This window comes from Oncorhynchus mykiss, chromosome 3 (assembly GCF_057628025.1).
Source record: "Oncorhynchus mykiss isolate SJ-2025 chromosome 3, ASM5762802v1, whole genome shotgun sequence".
In the NCBI taxonomy this organism is placed as follows: domain Eukaryota; kingdom Metazoa; phylum Chordata; class Actinopteri; order Salmoniformes; family Salmonidae; genus Oncorhynchus; species Oncorhynchus mykiss.
This window is the reverse complement of record NC_143024.1, coordinates 45,832,059-45,848,828: the sequence shown is the minus strand read 5'-3', so window position 1 is coordinate 45,848,828 and position 16,770 is coordinate 45,832,059. Positions and strand designations below refer to the sequence as shown.

The window sequence follows — 16,770 nt, the reverse complement described above, 5'->3', positions numbered from 1 at the left end:
AGCGCAGAGAGCATCATGAAGAACAAGGAACACACCAGGCAGGTCCGAGATACTGTTGTGAAGAAGTTTAAACCCGGATTTGGATACAAAAAGATTTCCCAAGCTTTAAACATCCCAATGAGCACTGTGCAAGCGATAATATTGAAATGGAAGGAGTATCAGACCACTGCAAATCTACCAAGACCTGGCCGTCCCTCTAAACTTTCAGCTCATACAAGGAGAAGACTGATCAGAGATGCAGCCAAGAGGCCCATGATCACTCTGGATGAACTGCAGAGATCTACAGCTGAGGTGGGAGACTCTGTCCATAGGACAACAATCAGTCGTATATTGCACAAATCTGGACTTTATGGAAGAGTGGCAAGAAGAAAGCCATTTCTTAAAGATATCCATAAAAAGTGTTGTTTAAAGTTTGCCACAAGCCACCTGGGAGACACACCAAACATGTGGAAGAAGGTGCTCTGGTCAGATTAAACCAAAATGTAACTTTTTGGCAACAATGCAAAACGTTATGTTTGGCGTAAAAGCAACACAGCTGAACACACCATCCCCACTGTCAAACATGGTGGTGGCAGCATCATGGTTTGGGCCTGATTTTCTTCAGCAGGGACAGGGAAGATGGTTAATATTGATGGGAAGATGGATGGAGCCAAATACAGGACCATTCTGGAAGAAAACCTGATGGAGTCTGCAAAAGACCTGAGACTGGGACGGAGATTTGTCTTCCAACAAGACAATGATCCAAAACATAAAGCAAAATCTACAATGGAATGGTTCAAAAATAAACATATCCAGGTGTTAGAATGGCCAAGTCAAAGTCCAGACCTGAATCCAATCGAGAATCTGTGGAAAGAACTGAAAACTGCTGTTCACAAATGTTCTCTATCCAACCTCACTGAGCTCGAGCTGTTTTGCAAGGAGGAATGGGAAAAAATGTCAGTCTCTCGATGTGCAAAACTGATAGAGACATACCCCAAGCGACTTACAGCTGTAATCGCAGCAAAAGGTGGCGCTACAAAGTATTAACTTAAGGGGGCTGAATAATTTTGCACGCCCAATTTTTCAGTTTTTGATTTGTTAAAAAAGTTTGAAATATCCAATAAATGTCATTCCACTTCATGATTGTGTCCCACTTGTTGTTGATTCTTCAAACAAATACAGTTTTATATATTTATGTTTGAAGCCTGAAATGTGGCAAAAGGTCGCAAAGTTCAAGGGGGCCGAATACTTTCGCAAGGCACTGTATATGTTTTAGTCATAGCTAAATACTGTAGTAGTACCATTGTTGTCATACTTAGAAGGAATTGCGAAGGTAATGTGAACAGAACTATAATTAATTACAGAGCACTGATGTGACTACTAGCTATGCATTTGAGTAAACAATGACTCACTGAATCAGAGGCACCATGCAGCCCAGACCTGGCCAGTCTATGAAGGCTGTGCACACAAGCTGGGCATTATTATATTTCTATACACAAGAAATGAAGATGCCTTTTTATTTGCAAAAAACATTTGTACATTTGTAAATTAATTTTTAACCAAATGTTATTATACTGAGCTACTTATCTGCTAAATGTATAAAGTCAATGGTAAACCCAATTGAATCTGTTTTTGTTTCATTACTGAGTCAACTCCCTTTTTTTTCCTCTCCTTGCTCACACAGCATACTCCAGCTATCCGTCAACGACAATGATATGGAACAACAACTTATTTAGTTATGCAAACGCAGCCCTGGTTTTAACAGGCAGCCATGCTCTGTCAATGCCACTTTACTCTAATCCTCATTGGAACATGGGGAAATCATGAAGCTAGTGTTATATTGAACACAAAACATTGACAACTCATTTATCCAACTCCAACTAGGAGAAAAACATTAGAGAGAGGAACAGCTTATATGGATCCAATGGTTTGTGCAAATGTGAGAGAGATGGCTCCTTCAGTACCAGTGCCCTTCACTTCACCAGTAGGCTTATAGATACTTGAGGATAAGAGTAACTCGCACGTGCATATAATACACGTGAAATACAAAAACAAACACTCCAAAACACACTGTTGTTTTATAATCAGCTGACCACGTGTCAGCCGAACCATATCCAGCTAGGTGAGAGGAACCAGATGAACTAAATGAAAGGGTATTTTGGCAGCTAGGCCAAGCCAGTAGGTAGCTACCAGTGGGAACATGATTGCGTGTTGAGTGAGATGAAAAATACCAAATCAGGCCATGTGACAACCAAACCAACACATGGCACCCCATGAAGAACTTAAAGATACCACAAGAATATCACTCTTGTTTGGAATGAGAATGAAACACAAAGATCATGTCTAGAGATAATATCACTGCTTCATATTATATTCAAATGGAGTTACATTTCAAGATAGGAAACTGATATTGATATCTGAGATGATCAAATTCTCATCATGGACACACAACGTAAACTGAGATAAACTCATTCACTATTGCTAAATGGAGTATATAAATAAATGGAGACATGTCAGGACAGAATATCTCATAGCGGCCTCATCTGCAAAAAGCATATGACGAGTTTCATACCAAGATTATATACAGTTGAAGTCGGAAGTTTACATATACATAGGTTGGAGTCATTAAAACTAGTTTTTCAACCACTCCACAAATTTCTTGTTAACAAACTATAGTTTTGGCAAGTCGGTTAGGTTAGGTTATTTTGTGCATGACACAAGTAATTTGTCCAACAATTGTTTACAGACAGATTATTTCATTTATAATTCACTGTAACACAAATCCAGTGGGTCAGAAGTTTACATACACTAAGTTGACTGTGCCTTTAAACAGCTTGGAAAATTTCAGAAAATGATGTCATGGCTTTAGAAGCTTCTGATAGGCTGATAGCTTCTGACATCATCTATCGTTGTCTCTGATTGAGAACCATACTTAGGTACCCTTTTCCCCCACCTGTTTTGTGGGAAGTTAACTTTGACTTTGTTCAGGGCACATAGCCCAAAGCTTCGCGGTTGTTTTTTTGTTCTTCGTTTTGTCGGCGTCATTTTTAAATAAAGTTAAAATGTACGCTCACCATGCTGCACCTTGGTTCAGTCCTTCAGCCAGCCGTGACAGAAGGTTTTCACACACCTTGACTTTTTCCACATTGTTGGTTTACAGCCTGAATTGACCTATACACAATACTCCATCGTGTCAAAGCGGAATAATGTTTTTATTACATTTTTTACAAATCAATTCAAAATGAAAAGCTGAAATGTCTTCGAGTCAATAAATATTCAACCACTTTGTTATGGAAAGCCTAAATAAGTTCAGGAGTGAAAATGTACTTAAACAAGTCACATAAGTTGCATGGACTAATAGATGCAATAATAGAGTTTAACAATACTTTTTAATGACTTCCTCATTTCTGTTCCCCACACACACAATTATCTGTAAGGTCCCTCAGTTGAGCAGTGAATTTCAAACACAGATACAACCACAAACACCAAGGAGATTTCCCAATGCCTCGCAAAGAAGGGCACCTATTGATAGATGGGTACAAAATAATGACAAATATCCCTTTGAGCATGGTGAAGTTGTTAATTACACTTTGTATGGTGTAGAAATACACCCAGTCACTGTGGCTGTGATAGGATAAAACTGAGGATGTATCAACAACATTGTATTTACTCCACAATACTAGCCTAAGTGACAGAGTAAAAAGAAGGAAGCCTCTACAGAAAATAAATATTCTTAACATGCATCCTTGTCCACATCAGACAAGAAGCCCTGCTGTTTCACCACTTCTGCAATGGCTGCATTCTTTGGTAATAACTGCTGTGTCACTGGTAGTAACCTTCTGAATGGTGTTCTGTGTAGATCTCAGTGCTTTGGGGGAAATGCAGGAAACAACGCCTCTCCTCAGTCTGTGAGTTAAACCTATAGTATATACTGCATGTCATTTATAAAAGGTAAAACAAATAGGATATACTATCATTCATACACTGTCAATAGAAAAAGTGTCAAACAATGTCCCAATCTAGTGTTCGTGAAATATGGATATGCATTTATATGCCATTATCCACCGCTCTCTCAGCTCATCTCTGTGCCGTGGTCCAGCTCCATGACTGGTCTTTTGTCAGGGCAGTAGTCTCTGGTCATCACGCTCCACATACCTCTGCAGGGTGCTGTAGTACTGCTCACTCTTGGAGAAGGTGTAGAGGGCTGAGATCTCCTCCCAGGCCTTGTGGTTGGGGAAAGGGAATATTTCCGGTTCACGGTTCTCAAAAAAGCTCTTCAGGTTCCTCTCGGCCAGCTTGGATGCGTACTCCATAGAGAATGTGTCGAACTGCTCCTTCTCCTTTTCTACGTAGTGCTTCCAGAAGGTGAGCTGCAGGTAGCTGACTTTCGAGCGGCAGTTGGTGTAGCAGGTCCCGAGGAGCCCTAGAACGGCTGAAATGATGATGATACACCAGCCCAGTATCTGCGAATGTACAACCAGGAACCAAAACTCACGCTCACATAAAATGAATAAAGAATGCCAACAGTTTTTTTTTAAATAATAATAATAATTGTTTAGAATAAACTTCAATAGTGCTGCTTACAGTCAACTGAATTACAGAGAGTAAAGTATATCAACGACTCGCACCAGCATTTGCAGCTGTACAATATGACATTGAAAAATATGACATTCCACCGTACAAAAGTCACAAACAGGGTCTGACTGCTGCTTGCACTCACCTGTGACTGAGCCCGGAACATAAGCAACAGTTCCATGTTCAAGTCGCTGGGCAGCTTGGACTTGCTGCAGGGCACACGGGCCAGCTCCTCCCGGCACATCAAAGTCCTGTTCTTACAGAACATATCCAGCACCAGGTTATTATCCAGCCCGCTGACGGCACACTCGTAGAAGGTCCCGTTCAACAGTGCCACACACAGCCACATGATAGGGGCCACACAGGCACCGAAGAAGATTTTGACAAACACCTTGAGGCAGGTGAAACAGTTGCCACCGGGGCAGAGCTTAACGGGGTTGAGGCAACAGCCAGTGTAGAGGCGCCACAGCCTGCTGCTGAAGAAAAGACCCAGCACCAGAAGCACCAGGCCTGGGCCCAACAGGAAGGTCAGGCCGTATGCAAAGTTCTGGTCGTGGTTGCAAGGGCACTGGAAGGAGACCATGGAAAAGATCCGCTCTCCCCCGATGGTCAGGAGGGCCATGAAGCTGTAGCCAATGGTGGCCTTCTGGTTCATGAAAAAGCGCAGGACGGTCTGGAAGTTATCCATGGTGTCGACAAGGAGTTTTCACGCACGCTCAGCAAAAACCGAAATAACTCACAGAGAATGAAGATTTAGAAGAGGAAAAATAAGGCAGTGAAATAGTTTTGACGCAAAGGGTTGCGTCTCCAACACTCACTCCACTTCCTGTGCTGTCTGAGCACAAACACACTGAAGCTCTTCAGAGCCTATTTCTGCCCCTCCCTTTCCCTCCCTCCTGTTCTTTCTCTTTCAATCTTCCTCTCTCACCAACTCCTCCCTCTTTTCCTCACTTTATCTCTCTTTCCTACCCTTGTCCGAACTCTTAATCCAATGAGATTGTATTCTCCAACTCTCAAACCCCACCTTGATTCTTCCTTCTAAATTTCCTTCTCTCCCACTCCCCCCTCCTTTCCTAGGCGTAGGTAATAAAACAAAAGTGACTAAACTGGCTGAGATCCTGCAGATCTGGTTTTTTACTTCAGGCCATGCAGCTGCCTTTGTCCTCTCAGAGTGATGTCATATGACAAGCAGCCACAGGGTCATGCAGTCTGTCAAAAAAACAACAACTTCACTTTAACCAGATTCCCTTGGATAGTTATTTGAGCAGTTCAGCATAGAGATTTCAGCACCATGATGTATTGTCTGTATTAAATGCACATACAGCTTGACCCAGTTACAACATTATACAGTATATGAAATCACTCTTTGCTCTCTCTCGCCCTCTTTTTCCCTTTCATGCACAAAACACCACACACGCCACGCAACGTGGTATTTCGGCACAAAAGCTGCAGTGCATTCATAAGCAGTTGCAAAAATTTTCATACTGAGCTATGCAAGCTCACGTAGATGCGTGTCGTGCAATACCCAAAAATATAACACGGAGCACGACAGTTTTATAGGCAATCATATATAGCTAGCTAGACATTACATTAGACTTGCATAAGACCTACTAGTGTTTCAGAAAAAGGAGAAAAGGGCAGATCAAACATGTGTTCTGAGTTAGTGGTTGGTAAAGAGAAGGGTTTCCTCTCCCACTTCCTATAGAAGCCTGTGATGAGTTTCTGTGCTCTACAATTCACACAGGATGAAGCTATAGTCTCCTCACCCTAAAAGGCCTCTGAGTGCTATAAGGGCACAAGGCGAGACCCAAATGCAGGCGCAGGAGGCAAACGGCAGCGCTCCGATTTTTATTACAACAAAGGGTGTAGGCAAAGGCAGGTTGGGGACAGGCGAGAGTTCATAAACCAGGTCAGAGTCCAAACAGTACCAGGCGATAGGCGGTCTCGAGGTCAGGCCAGGCAGTGGTCAGAAACCAGATCCGAGTCCAAAACAGTACAAGGGGATAAGGCAGGCTGGAAGTCAGAACAGGTAGAAGGGTCAGGCAGGCGGGTTCGGAGTCAGGACAGGCTAGGGTCTTAACCAGGAGGACTAGAAACAAACAGCAGGGGGGGGGGGGGGGGGGATTGGAGCAAGGAAAACCACTTGACAAACTTGACAAACAAGACGAACTGGCACAGAGAGACAGGAAACACAGGGATATATACACCAGGGAAAATAAGCGACACCTGGAGGGGTGGTGGAGACAATCACAAGGACAGGTGAACCAGATCAGGAAGTGCATTGATTTCTCCCACAGACAGGCTTGTAACAGGGCTGTACTAGCCACACCAGGCACATCAGGAATATCAGGAATAATATGTCCTCTTCATAGACTGCACCAGATTTGCCAGTTCTTGCTGTGAGATGTTACCCCACTTTTCCACCAAGGCAAGTTCCCAGACATTTCTGGGGGGAATGGCCCTAGCCCTAGCCCTCACCCTTCGATCCAACAGGTCCCAGACGTGCTCAATGGGATTTAGATCCGGGCTCTTCGCTGGCCATGGCAGAACACTGACATTCCTGTCTTGCAGGAAATCACGCACAGAACGAGCAGTGAGGGAGGAGGATGTCTTCCCTGTAACGCACAGCGTTGAGATTGCCTGCAATGACAACAAGCTCAGTCCGATGATGCTGTGACACACCGCACCATGACGGACCCTCCACCTCCAAATCGATCCCGCTCCAGAGTACAGGCCTCGGCGTCACCCTCATTCCTTTGACGATAAACTCTAATCCGACCATCACCCCTGGTGAGACAAAACCGCGACTCGTCAGTGAAGAGCACTTTTTGCCAGTCCTGTCTGGTCCAGCGACAGTGGGTTTGTGCCCATAGGTGATGTTGTCGCCGGTGATGTTTGGTGAGGACCTGCCTTACAACAGGCCTACAAGCCCTCAGTCCAGCCTCTCTCAGCCCATTGCGGACAGTCTGAGCAACAACGGAGAGATTGTGCGTTCCTGGTGTAACTCGGCAGTTGTTGTTGCCATCCTGTACCTGTCCCGCAGGTGTGATGTTCGGATGTACCGATCCTGTGCAGGTGTTGTTACACATGATCTGCCACTGCGAGGACAATCAGCTGTCCGTCCTGTCTCCCTGTAGCGCTGTCTTAAGCATCTCACAGTACAGACATTATAATTCATTGCCCTGGCCACATCTACAGTCCTCATGACTCCTTGCAGCATGCCTAAGGCCCGTTCACGCAGATGAGCAGGGACCCTGGGCATCTTTCTTCTGGTGTTTTTCAGAGTCAGTAGAAAGGCCTCTTTAGTGTCCTAAGTTTCATAACTGTGACCTTAATTGCATACCGTCTGTAAGCTGTTAATGTCTTAACGACCGTTCCACAGGTGCATGTTCATTAATTGTTTATGGGTCATTGAACAAGCATGGGAAACAGTGTTTAAACCCTTTACAATGAAGATCTGTGAAGTTATTTCGATTTTTCCGAATTATCTTCATAGTTTATATGTTTGTCTTCAGAACTTTGTGGCCCCGTTACCTCAAATACTGTGAGCGTGACGTAATCAGATGTGCTGGAGGAGGTGAAAAGGTGTTTGAAAGAAAGTCGAGACACAGGACCCACTTCCTGAATGAGAGTGAGTGCAGTGACAGTGTGGCAATAACATAGTGTGTTTGTTCCCTTTCGAAGTCAAGTTTACTATCCCCTTTTGGACCAAATTCACTGCACTATCCTCATACTTAAAGTGAATACTTGTGCTTCAACTTTCTTTCAAGTTCTTCCACTCATCCAACAAGAGCTCCCATGGTCTCACACCATAAGACTTCTGATACCAATGCAGCAAATTTGGGGTGATATTGGGCCACAAAACTGTGAACCACTACACATTTTTTTTGAAGAAAAAGTATTTTTATTATTTTGAAAATACAAAATACCATTCTATGAAGTATCTTGTTACAAATAAAAATGTATATACAGTGGGGCAAAAAAGTATTTAGTCAGCCACCAATTGTGCAAGTTCTCCAACTTAAAAAGATGAGAGGCCTGTAATTTTCATCATAGTTGAAGTGTACCTATGACAGACAAAATGAGAATGTATTTTCCAGAAATTCACATTGTAGGATTTTTTATGAATTTATTTGCAAATTATGGTGGAAAATAAGTATTTGGTCACCTACAAACAAGCAAGATTTCTGGCTCTCACAGACCTGTAACTTATTCTTTAAGAGGCTGCTCTGTCCTCCACTCGTTACCTGTATTAATGGCACCTGTTTGAACTTGTTATCAGTATAAAAGACACCTGTCCACAACCTCAAACAGTCACACTCCAAACTCCACTATGGCCAAGACCAAAGAGCTGTCAAAGGACACCAGAAACCAAAATTGTAGACCTGCACCAGGCTGGGAAGACTGAATCTGCAATAGGTAAGCAGCTTGGTTTGAAGAAATCAACTGTGGGAGCAATTATTAGGAAATGGAAGACATACAAGACCACTGATAATCTCCCTCAATCTGGGGCTCCACGCAAGATCTCACCCCGTGGGGTCAAAATGATCACAAGAACAGTGAGCAAAAATCCCAAAACCACACAGGGGGAATCTAGTGAATGACCTGCAGAGAGCTGGGACCAAAGTAACAAAGCATACCATCAGTAACACACTTCGCCGCCAGGGACTCAAATCCTGCAGTGCCAGACGTGTCCCCCTGCTTAAGCCAGTACATGTCCAGGCCCGTCTGAAGTTTGCTAGAGAGCATTTGGATGATCCAGAAGAAGATTGGGAGAATGTCATATGGTCAGATGAAACCAAAATAGAACTTTTGGTAAAAACTCAACTCTTCGTGTTTGGAGGACAAAGAATGCTGAGTTGCATACAAAGAACACCATACCTAATGTGAAGCATGGGGGTGGAAACATCATGCTTTGGGGCTGTTTGTCTGCAAAGGGACCAGGACGACTGATCCGTGTAAAGGAAAGAATGAATGGGGCCATGTATCGTGAGATTGAGTGAAAACCTTATCAACAATGGCATTGAAGATTAAACGTGGCTGTCAGGACCCGGTTACGAACCCGGGTCTCCGGTGTGAAAAACAGTCACTTAGCAAACTGAGTCACGAATAGTCGGCAGAACCCAGAAGATGAGGCAGACACAGCAGTACTTGAGACGGTGTTTTAATAGAGTAAAAGGAAAGTTCTTCAGGCAAAAATAAAAATCCACAACATCAAAAGTAATTCCAAGAGAACAAAGGTAATCCTCCAAGTCAAAAAGGTAAATCCACAAGGTGGTAGGCACAGCAGAAAAAAGCCTCAAAAGCTAATCAAAAACAAACAAACACAGAGTACCACAAGAGCGTCCAACTGGCGCAACAAATGATCACAGCATCACTGGGCTGCGTGCTAACATTCAAACACAGAGCAAAGAACTGAGGAAAACTAAGGGTTTAAATACAATCAAGGGAAACGAGGCACAGGTGCAAATAATAACTGGGAACAAGGGGAAAACAAAAGGGTCAAAAAGCACAATGGGGGCATCTAGTGACCAAAACCGGAACAACCCTGGCCAAATCCTGACAGTGGCTGGGTCTTTCAGCATGACAATGATCCCAAACACACTGCCCGGGCAACGAAGGAGTGGCTTCATAAGAAGCATTTCAAGGTCCTGGAGTGGCCTAGCCAGTCTCCTGATCTCAACCCCATAGAAAATCTTTGGAGGGAGTTGAAAGTCCGTGTTGCCCAGCAACAGCCCCAAAACATCATTGCTCTAGAGGAGATCTGCATGGAGGAATGGGCCAAAATACCAGCAACAGTGTGTGAAAACCTTGTGAAGACTTACAGAAAACGTTTGACCTCTGTCATTGCCAACAAAGGGTATATAACAAAGTATTGAGATAAACTTTTGTTATTGACCAAATACTTATTTTCCAACATCATTTGCAAATAAATTACAATGTGATTTTCGGGATTTTTTTTTCTCATTTTGTCTGTCATAGTTGAAGTGTACCTATGATGAAAATTACAGGCCTCTCTCATCTTTTTAAGTGGGAGAACTTGCACAATTGGTGGCTGACTAAATACTTTTTTGCCCCACTGTAATACACAAATCTAATTGAAATATGTATGTCAAATACATGAAACAGAAATACTGCCGATCTCTGACTAGTACTACTTAAGCTTTACACAGAGATACGAATCTAACAATTACGCTAAGTTTGCATTCAATTCAGAGCTGATGTTCATCGCAGTTCACTTGTGGCAACGGTCGGTCTACAGTGCAATAATATAAAGAACAATAACGCATAAATACTTTGGAGACCAAGCTTGTAAGGTCAAACTGAATATTATAGTGGGTTACCGTCATAAAGATGCTACATATACACTGGTAACAGGCTTTTATTGAAAGTATTTTGCAGTGCACAAACTAGCTCCTTATTTAGTAGAACCAGACCATGCGTTTTCTGTTTAATGCCACTACCTGTATGTCGGCCAAGTCTGAGGAGCATAAAAATACTAAACAGAAAAGTAAAAGAGAAAGAAAGTACGATCAACTATTTAAAAAATAAATAAAAATCCCTTCTGAGCACAATATAAAATTGGGAAGCATTTTTATTGAAGCAAAGACCTGAGAGTGGTTAATCAGATGTGATTGGTCTTTCTACTGAAAAATCCCCTGACGCACAGCGATAATCATGATGATGACGACGAAGAGTATAATCATGACAACAATCCTCTATAATGAGTCATAACTTTGACGCTAAAAGTAATGAGGATGTTTACAGATAGGGTCATGATAGTGATGCTGTCACCGCTGTTCCTATGATCATATGCATGCCCATTCACAGCATCATCTTGCCCTCATCCACAAAGGTGAGCACAGACGGATTAGCAGTGTCTGGACCGTCTGACCTGACAGATGACATCCTGTGGTCCCTGGCCTCTGCAGGGTCCTGGCACTTCTCCACGTACTTGTGCAGGATGCTGTAGTAGTGGTCTCTGGTGCTGAACCTGTAGAGGGACGAGATCTTCTCCCAGGCCTGATTAGGTGGGGTCGTGACAGGCTCTGGAGGCATCTGCTGGAAGAAGCTCTTCAGGTTCCTCTCTGCAAGCTTTTCGGCGTGATCTGCCGTGTAGCTTTCCAGCAGGTCGCTCTCCCGCTGGGCATAGACCCTCCAGAACTTCAGCTGCAGGTAGCTGACTGGGGAGTTACACCGGGCAACACAGGTCAGCAGGAGGTTGAAGACCATGATGGAGGCGATCAGTAGCCAACCCAGGACCTGAAATCAAAACCAAAACATTCAACACAATATTCAACTATTCTGCTTAACCCCTTACCTGGAATACCTGAGTAAATGTCACAGTTATAATTGCCCACATACAGTATTCTGCTCAAACTCAAACCATATCAATAAATATAGCAGGAGAATGTATTTGGGAAGCATATTGGGGCGGCAAGGTAGCCTAGTGGTTAGAGTGTTGGACTAGTAACTGGAAGGTTGCAATATATGGGAAACACTGGGAAGTTTTGTACATTAAGGAGAACAAGTCATACAGAAACTGAGTCAGACTGAAGAAGAACTGCTATTTTAGAACAATGGAAGTAGCCTATGCTTTGGGGAACTTTTGCTTTGGGGAATTTTAATGTTGGAATTTCCAAATGAAATGTGATGCAACAAATGCCTTCAAAGCAAAAATGTGTACTTCATAATGTCAGAGGCTCAGTTTAAAAATATACAACTCCCTCGCTGTACTGCAGCGCCAGCTGTGCCATCAGAGACTCTGGGTTCGCGCTCAGGCTCTGTCGTAACCGGCCGCGACTGGGAGGTCCGTGGGGCGACGCACAATTGGCCTAGCGTCGTCCGGGTTAGGGAGGGCTTGGTCGGTAGGGATGTCCTTGTCTCATCGCGCACCAGCGACTCCTGTGGCGGGCCGGGCGCAGTGCGCGCTAACCAAGGTTGCCAGGTGCACGGTGTTTCCTCCGACACATTGGTGCGGCTGGCTTCCGGGTTGGATGCCGCTGTGTTAAGAAGCAGTGCGGCTTGGTTGTGTTGTGTATCGGAGGACGCATGACTTTCAACCTTCGTCTCTCCCGAGCCCGTACGGGAGTTGTAGCGATGAGACAAGATAGTAACTACTACAACAATTGGATACCACGAAATTGGGGAGAAAAAGGGGTAAAATTTAAAAAAAAAAATATATATATATATATATATATATATATATATATATATATATATATATATATATATATATATATATATATATATATATATATATATACATACATACATACAACTCCTTTAGCTGGCAGAACACATCCAGGGGTGTCAATTACTGTTAGCAGAAACCTGATACCTGTCAGTCTAATCACCTACACTCCAACAGGCAGTCGACAAAAACAAATATAGCCCATTAAAACATATTGAAGTGTGTAAAGTGGGGCAAAGAAGATATGATCAAAAATGATAAATCAAACCATAACTTGGCTCTATTAGTGTGAATATTATCTCACCTGCGACTCAGCGTGGAGGGTTGCCAGCACATCATTGCTGTCAGATTGTGGCACGTGGGTGGCTCTCCCACAGGGGAATTTATAAAGTTCATCCTGGCACTGCGGACTCTTCCCATCGCAAAGGTGGTTGGTGAAAACAGTTACATTGATACCAGTTATGGCGCATTCAAAGTAATTGCCATTGAGCAAAGCGACTGCAATCCAACTCACAGGTGCAACGACTGCTGTTGTGGTGATCTGAAAGAAGACCACCCCACAGGCGCAAAAATATTTAAAACGACACAATTTGGATTTGCGTAAACACAAACCTGTAAACAATTTCCATGTTTTATTGCTCATGACGTAACCTAACACCAACAGCGCCAGAGCAGGCACTAAGAGAAACACCATGCCGTATGAAAAGTTCCAGCCACTGCAAGGACATTTGAACACCACTGACGAGAATATCTGTTCCCCGCCTGCAGTTAACAACGCAACTAAACCAAACCCGAGACTAGTCTGCTGTTTCTGAACAATTTTAAGAACAGTTTTGAACATATCCATCTTTCCAGACGCACAGGACTCACAGGCACTTCTGCTGAAAGCAAGTCATGGGAACCATATAAATTGACGTGACAGCTATACTTTCAGTTCCCCTGTCCTCTCTGGCGCGCCCCCAAATCAGAGTGTGGCTCGCTTCACTAGGCTACAGTTTATTGATGGACGATACTGTTGCATCCTAAGATGCTGGGGTATTTTACTGAAGACTCCGAAGCGTACTTAAAATAAACGGAACAGATTTACTTAATGTTCTCCTTAACACATTAGTCGACTACTCTCTACAGTGTCTTCAGCCCAACTCTCCAATACATCATTGAATTTTTACCGCCCTTTCATCTCCTAATCCAAACACTTCAATGCAAGACCGGAAACCCCATTATAATTTGTTCATTCAAATAACTCAACCCCTGCATACAAATCCCATTGACTATTTGCAACCATTTTTACATCTAAACTCATTATTAAGCTATCAAAATAAAGAAATTCGCACACTCCACGTGTCATCTCCCAGCAATTTAATGGATATTTACCATCACTGTGACTTCCTCTAAACTCATTAACACATTTCTCAATACACCACACTTCTCCACAAATTTTCACTTCCTCTGAAAACATCCTTGATGAACATCATGGGTTTTCTAAAACAGTTTTTCACTTATCAACTCATATACAACCTGTTTACAGATCCAAATTGGTCCAGAGGCCTTCTTACTCTTGGCCTCTCGGCGCTCTGGGCCCTCAGGCTCATGGCCTGGCACAATCGGTGTCTCTGTATGTGTGCCTGTCACAGTCGTAGTTCCCAAGTCCCAATCAGAAACATTCCACTCTGACACATTCAGGTCTTCTCTTTCATTGTGTTGCATCATCATTTGACCCACATGCGTCTTACACAGTTTCCCCTCAGTCTGCACTAAGTAGGTTACAGGACCAAGTACCCTTTTCACAACCCCGGGTACCCATTTCTCTCTACTCCCAAGTAATCTCGGACAAGCACTGTTTGTCCCAACGACTGCATGCCAGCTGAAAAACTGTGTTTAACCAGTGATAACCTTGTTCTAACCTGTCGTTTTAGGAACAACTCTGCTGGAATTTTTCCATTTGTGGCATGTGGCGTATTCCTGTAGGCAAACAGAAAGTTGTCCACACTATGCTGTACAGACCGTCCTGATGACTTGTCCTTCTCTAGAGCCTGTTTTAGATTCTGTAAAAGTCTCACTGGGCGCCATCTGAAGCTGCATGATACAGAGCCTACTGGATGTGTTTCACCACATTCAACTGGAAGAATGTCTCCATCTCTTTTGAAACCAGCTGTGGCCCATTGTCTGAAACACACTCCTCAACTAACCCGTAGGCTGAGAACATTCCCTGGAGTGTCTCTGCCGTGGCTGTAGCTGAAGTACCGTAATTTCTGGACTATTAAGTGCACCTGAATATAAGCCGCACCCACTGAATTTTAAAAAATATGTATTTTGTACATAAATAAGCCGCACATGTCTATAAGCCGCAGGTGCCTACTGGTACATTGAAACAAATGAACTTTACACAGCCTTTAAACGAAACACGGCTTGTTACAACAATTAATAGGCCTTTAAACGAAACATGGCTTGTTACAAAAATTAATAGGCCTTTAAACGAAACACGGCTTGTAACAAAAATGAAAAAAAATAGCAGTAAACAGTAGCCTACCAAGAAAGTCATTGGTCACTATCTTCCTCCTCCTGTGCACTGAAACCACTGAAGTCATCTCCTTCGGTGTTGGAGTTGAATAGCCTCAGAATTGAAAATCCACCTCTAAAATCCTCAAACTTCATTGCGGTGGCGATTGTTTTGGCTTTCAGTCGGATCTGCACAGTTGAAACACCTCGGCCGTCACGCTGCTGTTTCTCTGTGTGTTGACCCAGTCTTCAAGCTCACTTTCTAGTTCGGGCCATCTGCTTTTCTTCCCTCTGATAGCTTTTGTTGTCTTTTTGCACTGAGTCAGTTCCTCACGCTGCTGTTTCCAACGTCTTATCATCGACTCATTAAGGCCAAGCTCCCGTGCAGCAGCTCTATTTCCTTTTCCAACAGCCAGATCGATCTCCTTCAACTTGAAAGCTGCATCATATGCATTTCTCTGTGTCTTTGCCATGATGAGGGTGACAAAATTACTACCGTAATCAGAATGATGGGAAGTTTGAGGGCGCGCTCGATTTACGTCACATTATGTGACGGTGCTCAGTTTTTTGGCGGCATGATTTTTGTGAAAGCGGGAAAAATCCATAAATTAGCCGCGTCATTGTATAAGCGTGGGAAAAAGTAGCGGCTTATAGTCCGGAAATTACGGTACTACTCATACACTTTACTTCTGGCCAGCGTGAGCATGCATCCGTAACTACTAAGAACTGGGTGGTTTCCCTTTTGAGAAAATATATATGGATGCGCTGCCAGGGCCCCTCTCAGGCCACTTCCAAGGATGCACTGGTGCAAGGTTCTGCATATGTCCATTAGACTGACACACCTGGCATCCCCTTACCATGTCTTCTATGTCGGAGTCTAACCTGGGCCACCAAAAGTGGCTCCTTGCAGGAGCTTTCATTTTGACCATGCACCAGTGGTTTTCATGTAGCTCCTTCAGTAGCTCCTTCAGTAGCCAGCACCACCGCTCTCATACCCCATAACCCACAATCTCTTTCTACAGTGAGCACATCCCTTCTCACCCAATAATGGTTAGGCCACTCTGTAAGTGCGAAGTGCTTCACTTTTGCCAAACCCTTGTCCTTGGTAGTTTCCCTGGCTATGTCCTTAGCTAAAATGGAAAGTACATCTAAAAATGACACTTGATAGTTTGGATTGGTCTTATGACCATATAGGTAGTCAGGGAACTTCCTTACCCCAAATATGATCCCTAAGGCCTTCTTCTCTATTTGGACACACTTCAACTCTGTGTGTCGTGAACTTAGTGAGTGTCGTGAACATATGCAATAGGCCTCTCACTACCGTCAGGCATTGTGTGTGAGATGACAGCACCCACCCCATATTGTGAGGCACCACAAGCCAATATTACTGGCATGTGTGGGTCGGAGTGCACTAACACTGTGGAGGAAGACAGCCGTGTCTTTGTTCTTTCAAATGCCTGCTGACATTGTTCTGATCACACCCAAGGTCTCTCTTTCTGTAAGAGCTCTGTCATAGGTTTGAT

General features: G+C 43.6%; 2 protein-coding genes across 2 annotated transcripts; both read right to left on the bottom strand.

Annotated features, from left to right (window-relative positions):
- Window positions 1-3,172: 3,172 nt before the first annotated feature.
- On the bottom strand, window positions 3,173-6,860 carry LOC110519270 (calcium homeostasis modulator protein 5). Its single transcript, XM_021596437.3, has 2 exons — window positions 4,700-6,860; window positions 3,173-4,442 (listed from the first exon to the last, which is right to left on the bottom strand). The coding sequence occupies exons 1-2, from the start codon at window positions 5,240-5,242 to the stop codon at window positions 4,098-4,100; spliced, it is 888 nt and encodes a 295-aa protein (XP_021452112.1). The 5' UTR covers window positions 5,243-6,860; the 3' UTR covers window positions 3,173-4,097.
- A 1,575-nt stretch (window positions 6,861-8,435) lies between these two features.
- Window positions 8,436-14,761, bottom strand: LOC110519256 (calcium homeostasis modulator protein 6-like). The gene is made up of 2 exons (XM_021596433.3): window positions 13,053-14,761; window positions 8,436-11,817 (listed from the first exon to the last, which is right to left on the bottom strand). Exons 1-2 carry the CDS (start codon window positions 13,593-13,595, stop codon window positions 11,380-11,382), a joined length of 981 nt encoding a protein of 326 aa, XP_021452108.2. The 5' UTR covers window positions 13,596-14,761; the 3' UTR covers window positions 8,436-11,379.
- Window positions 14,762-16,770: the final 2,009 nt, after the last annotated feature.

Coding starts and splice junctions, on each gene's coding strand:
- LOC110519270 (XM_021596437.3), bottom strand. CDS start 5,242: ATGGATAACTTCCAGACCGTCCTGCGCTTTTTCATGAACCAGAAGGCC. Junction 4,443..4,699: donor TGTTCCGGGCTCAGTCACAG/GTGAGTGCAAGC, acceptor GTACATTCGCAG/ATACTGGGCTGGTGTATCAT.
- LOC110519256 (XM_021596433.3), bottom strand. CDS start 13,595: ATGGATATGTTCAAAACTGTTCTTAAAATTGTTCAGAAACAGCAGACT. Junction 11,818..13,052: donor CCCTCCACGCTGAGTCGCAG/GTGAGATAATAT, acceptor TTTTGATTTCAG/GTCCTGGGTTGGCTACTGAT.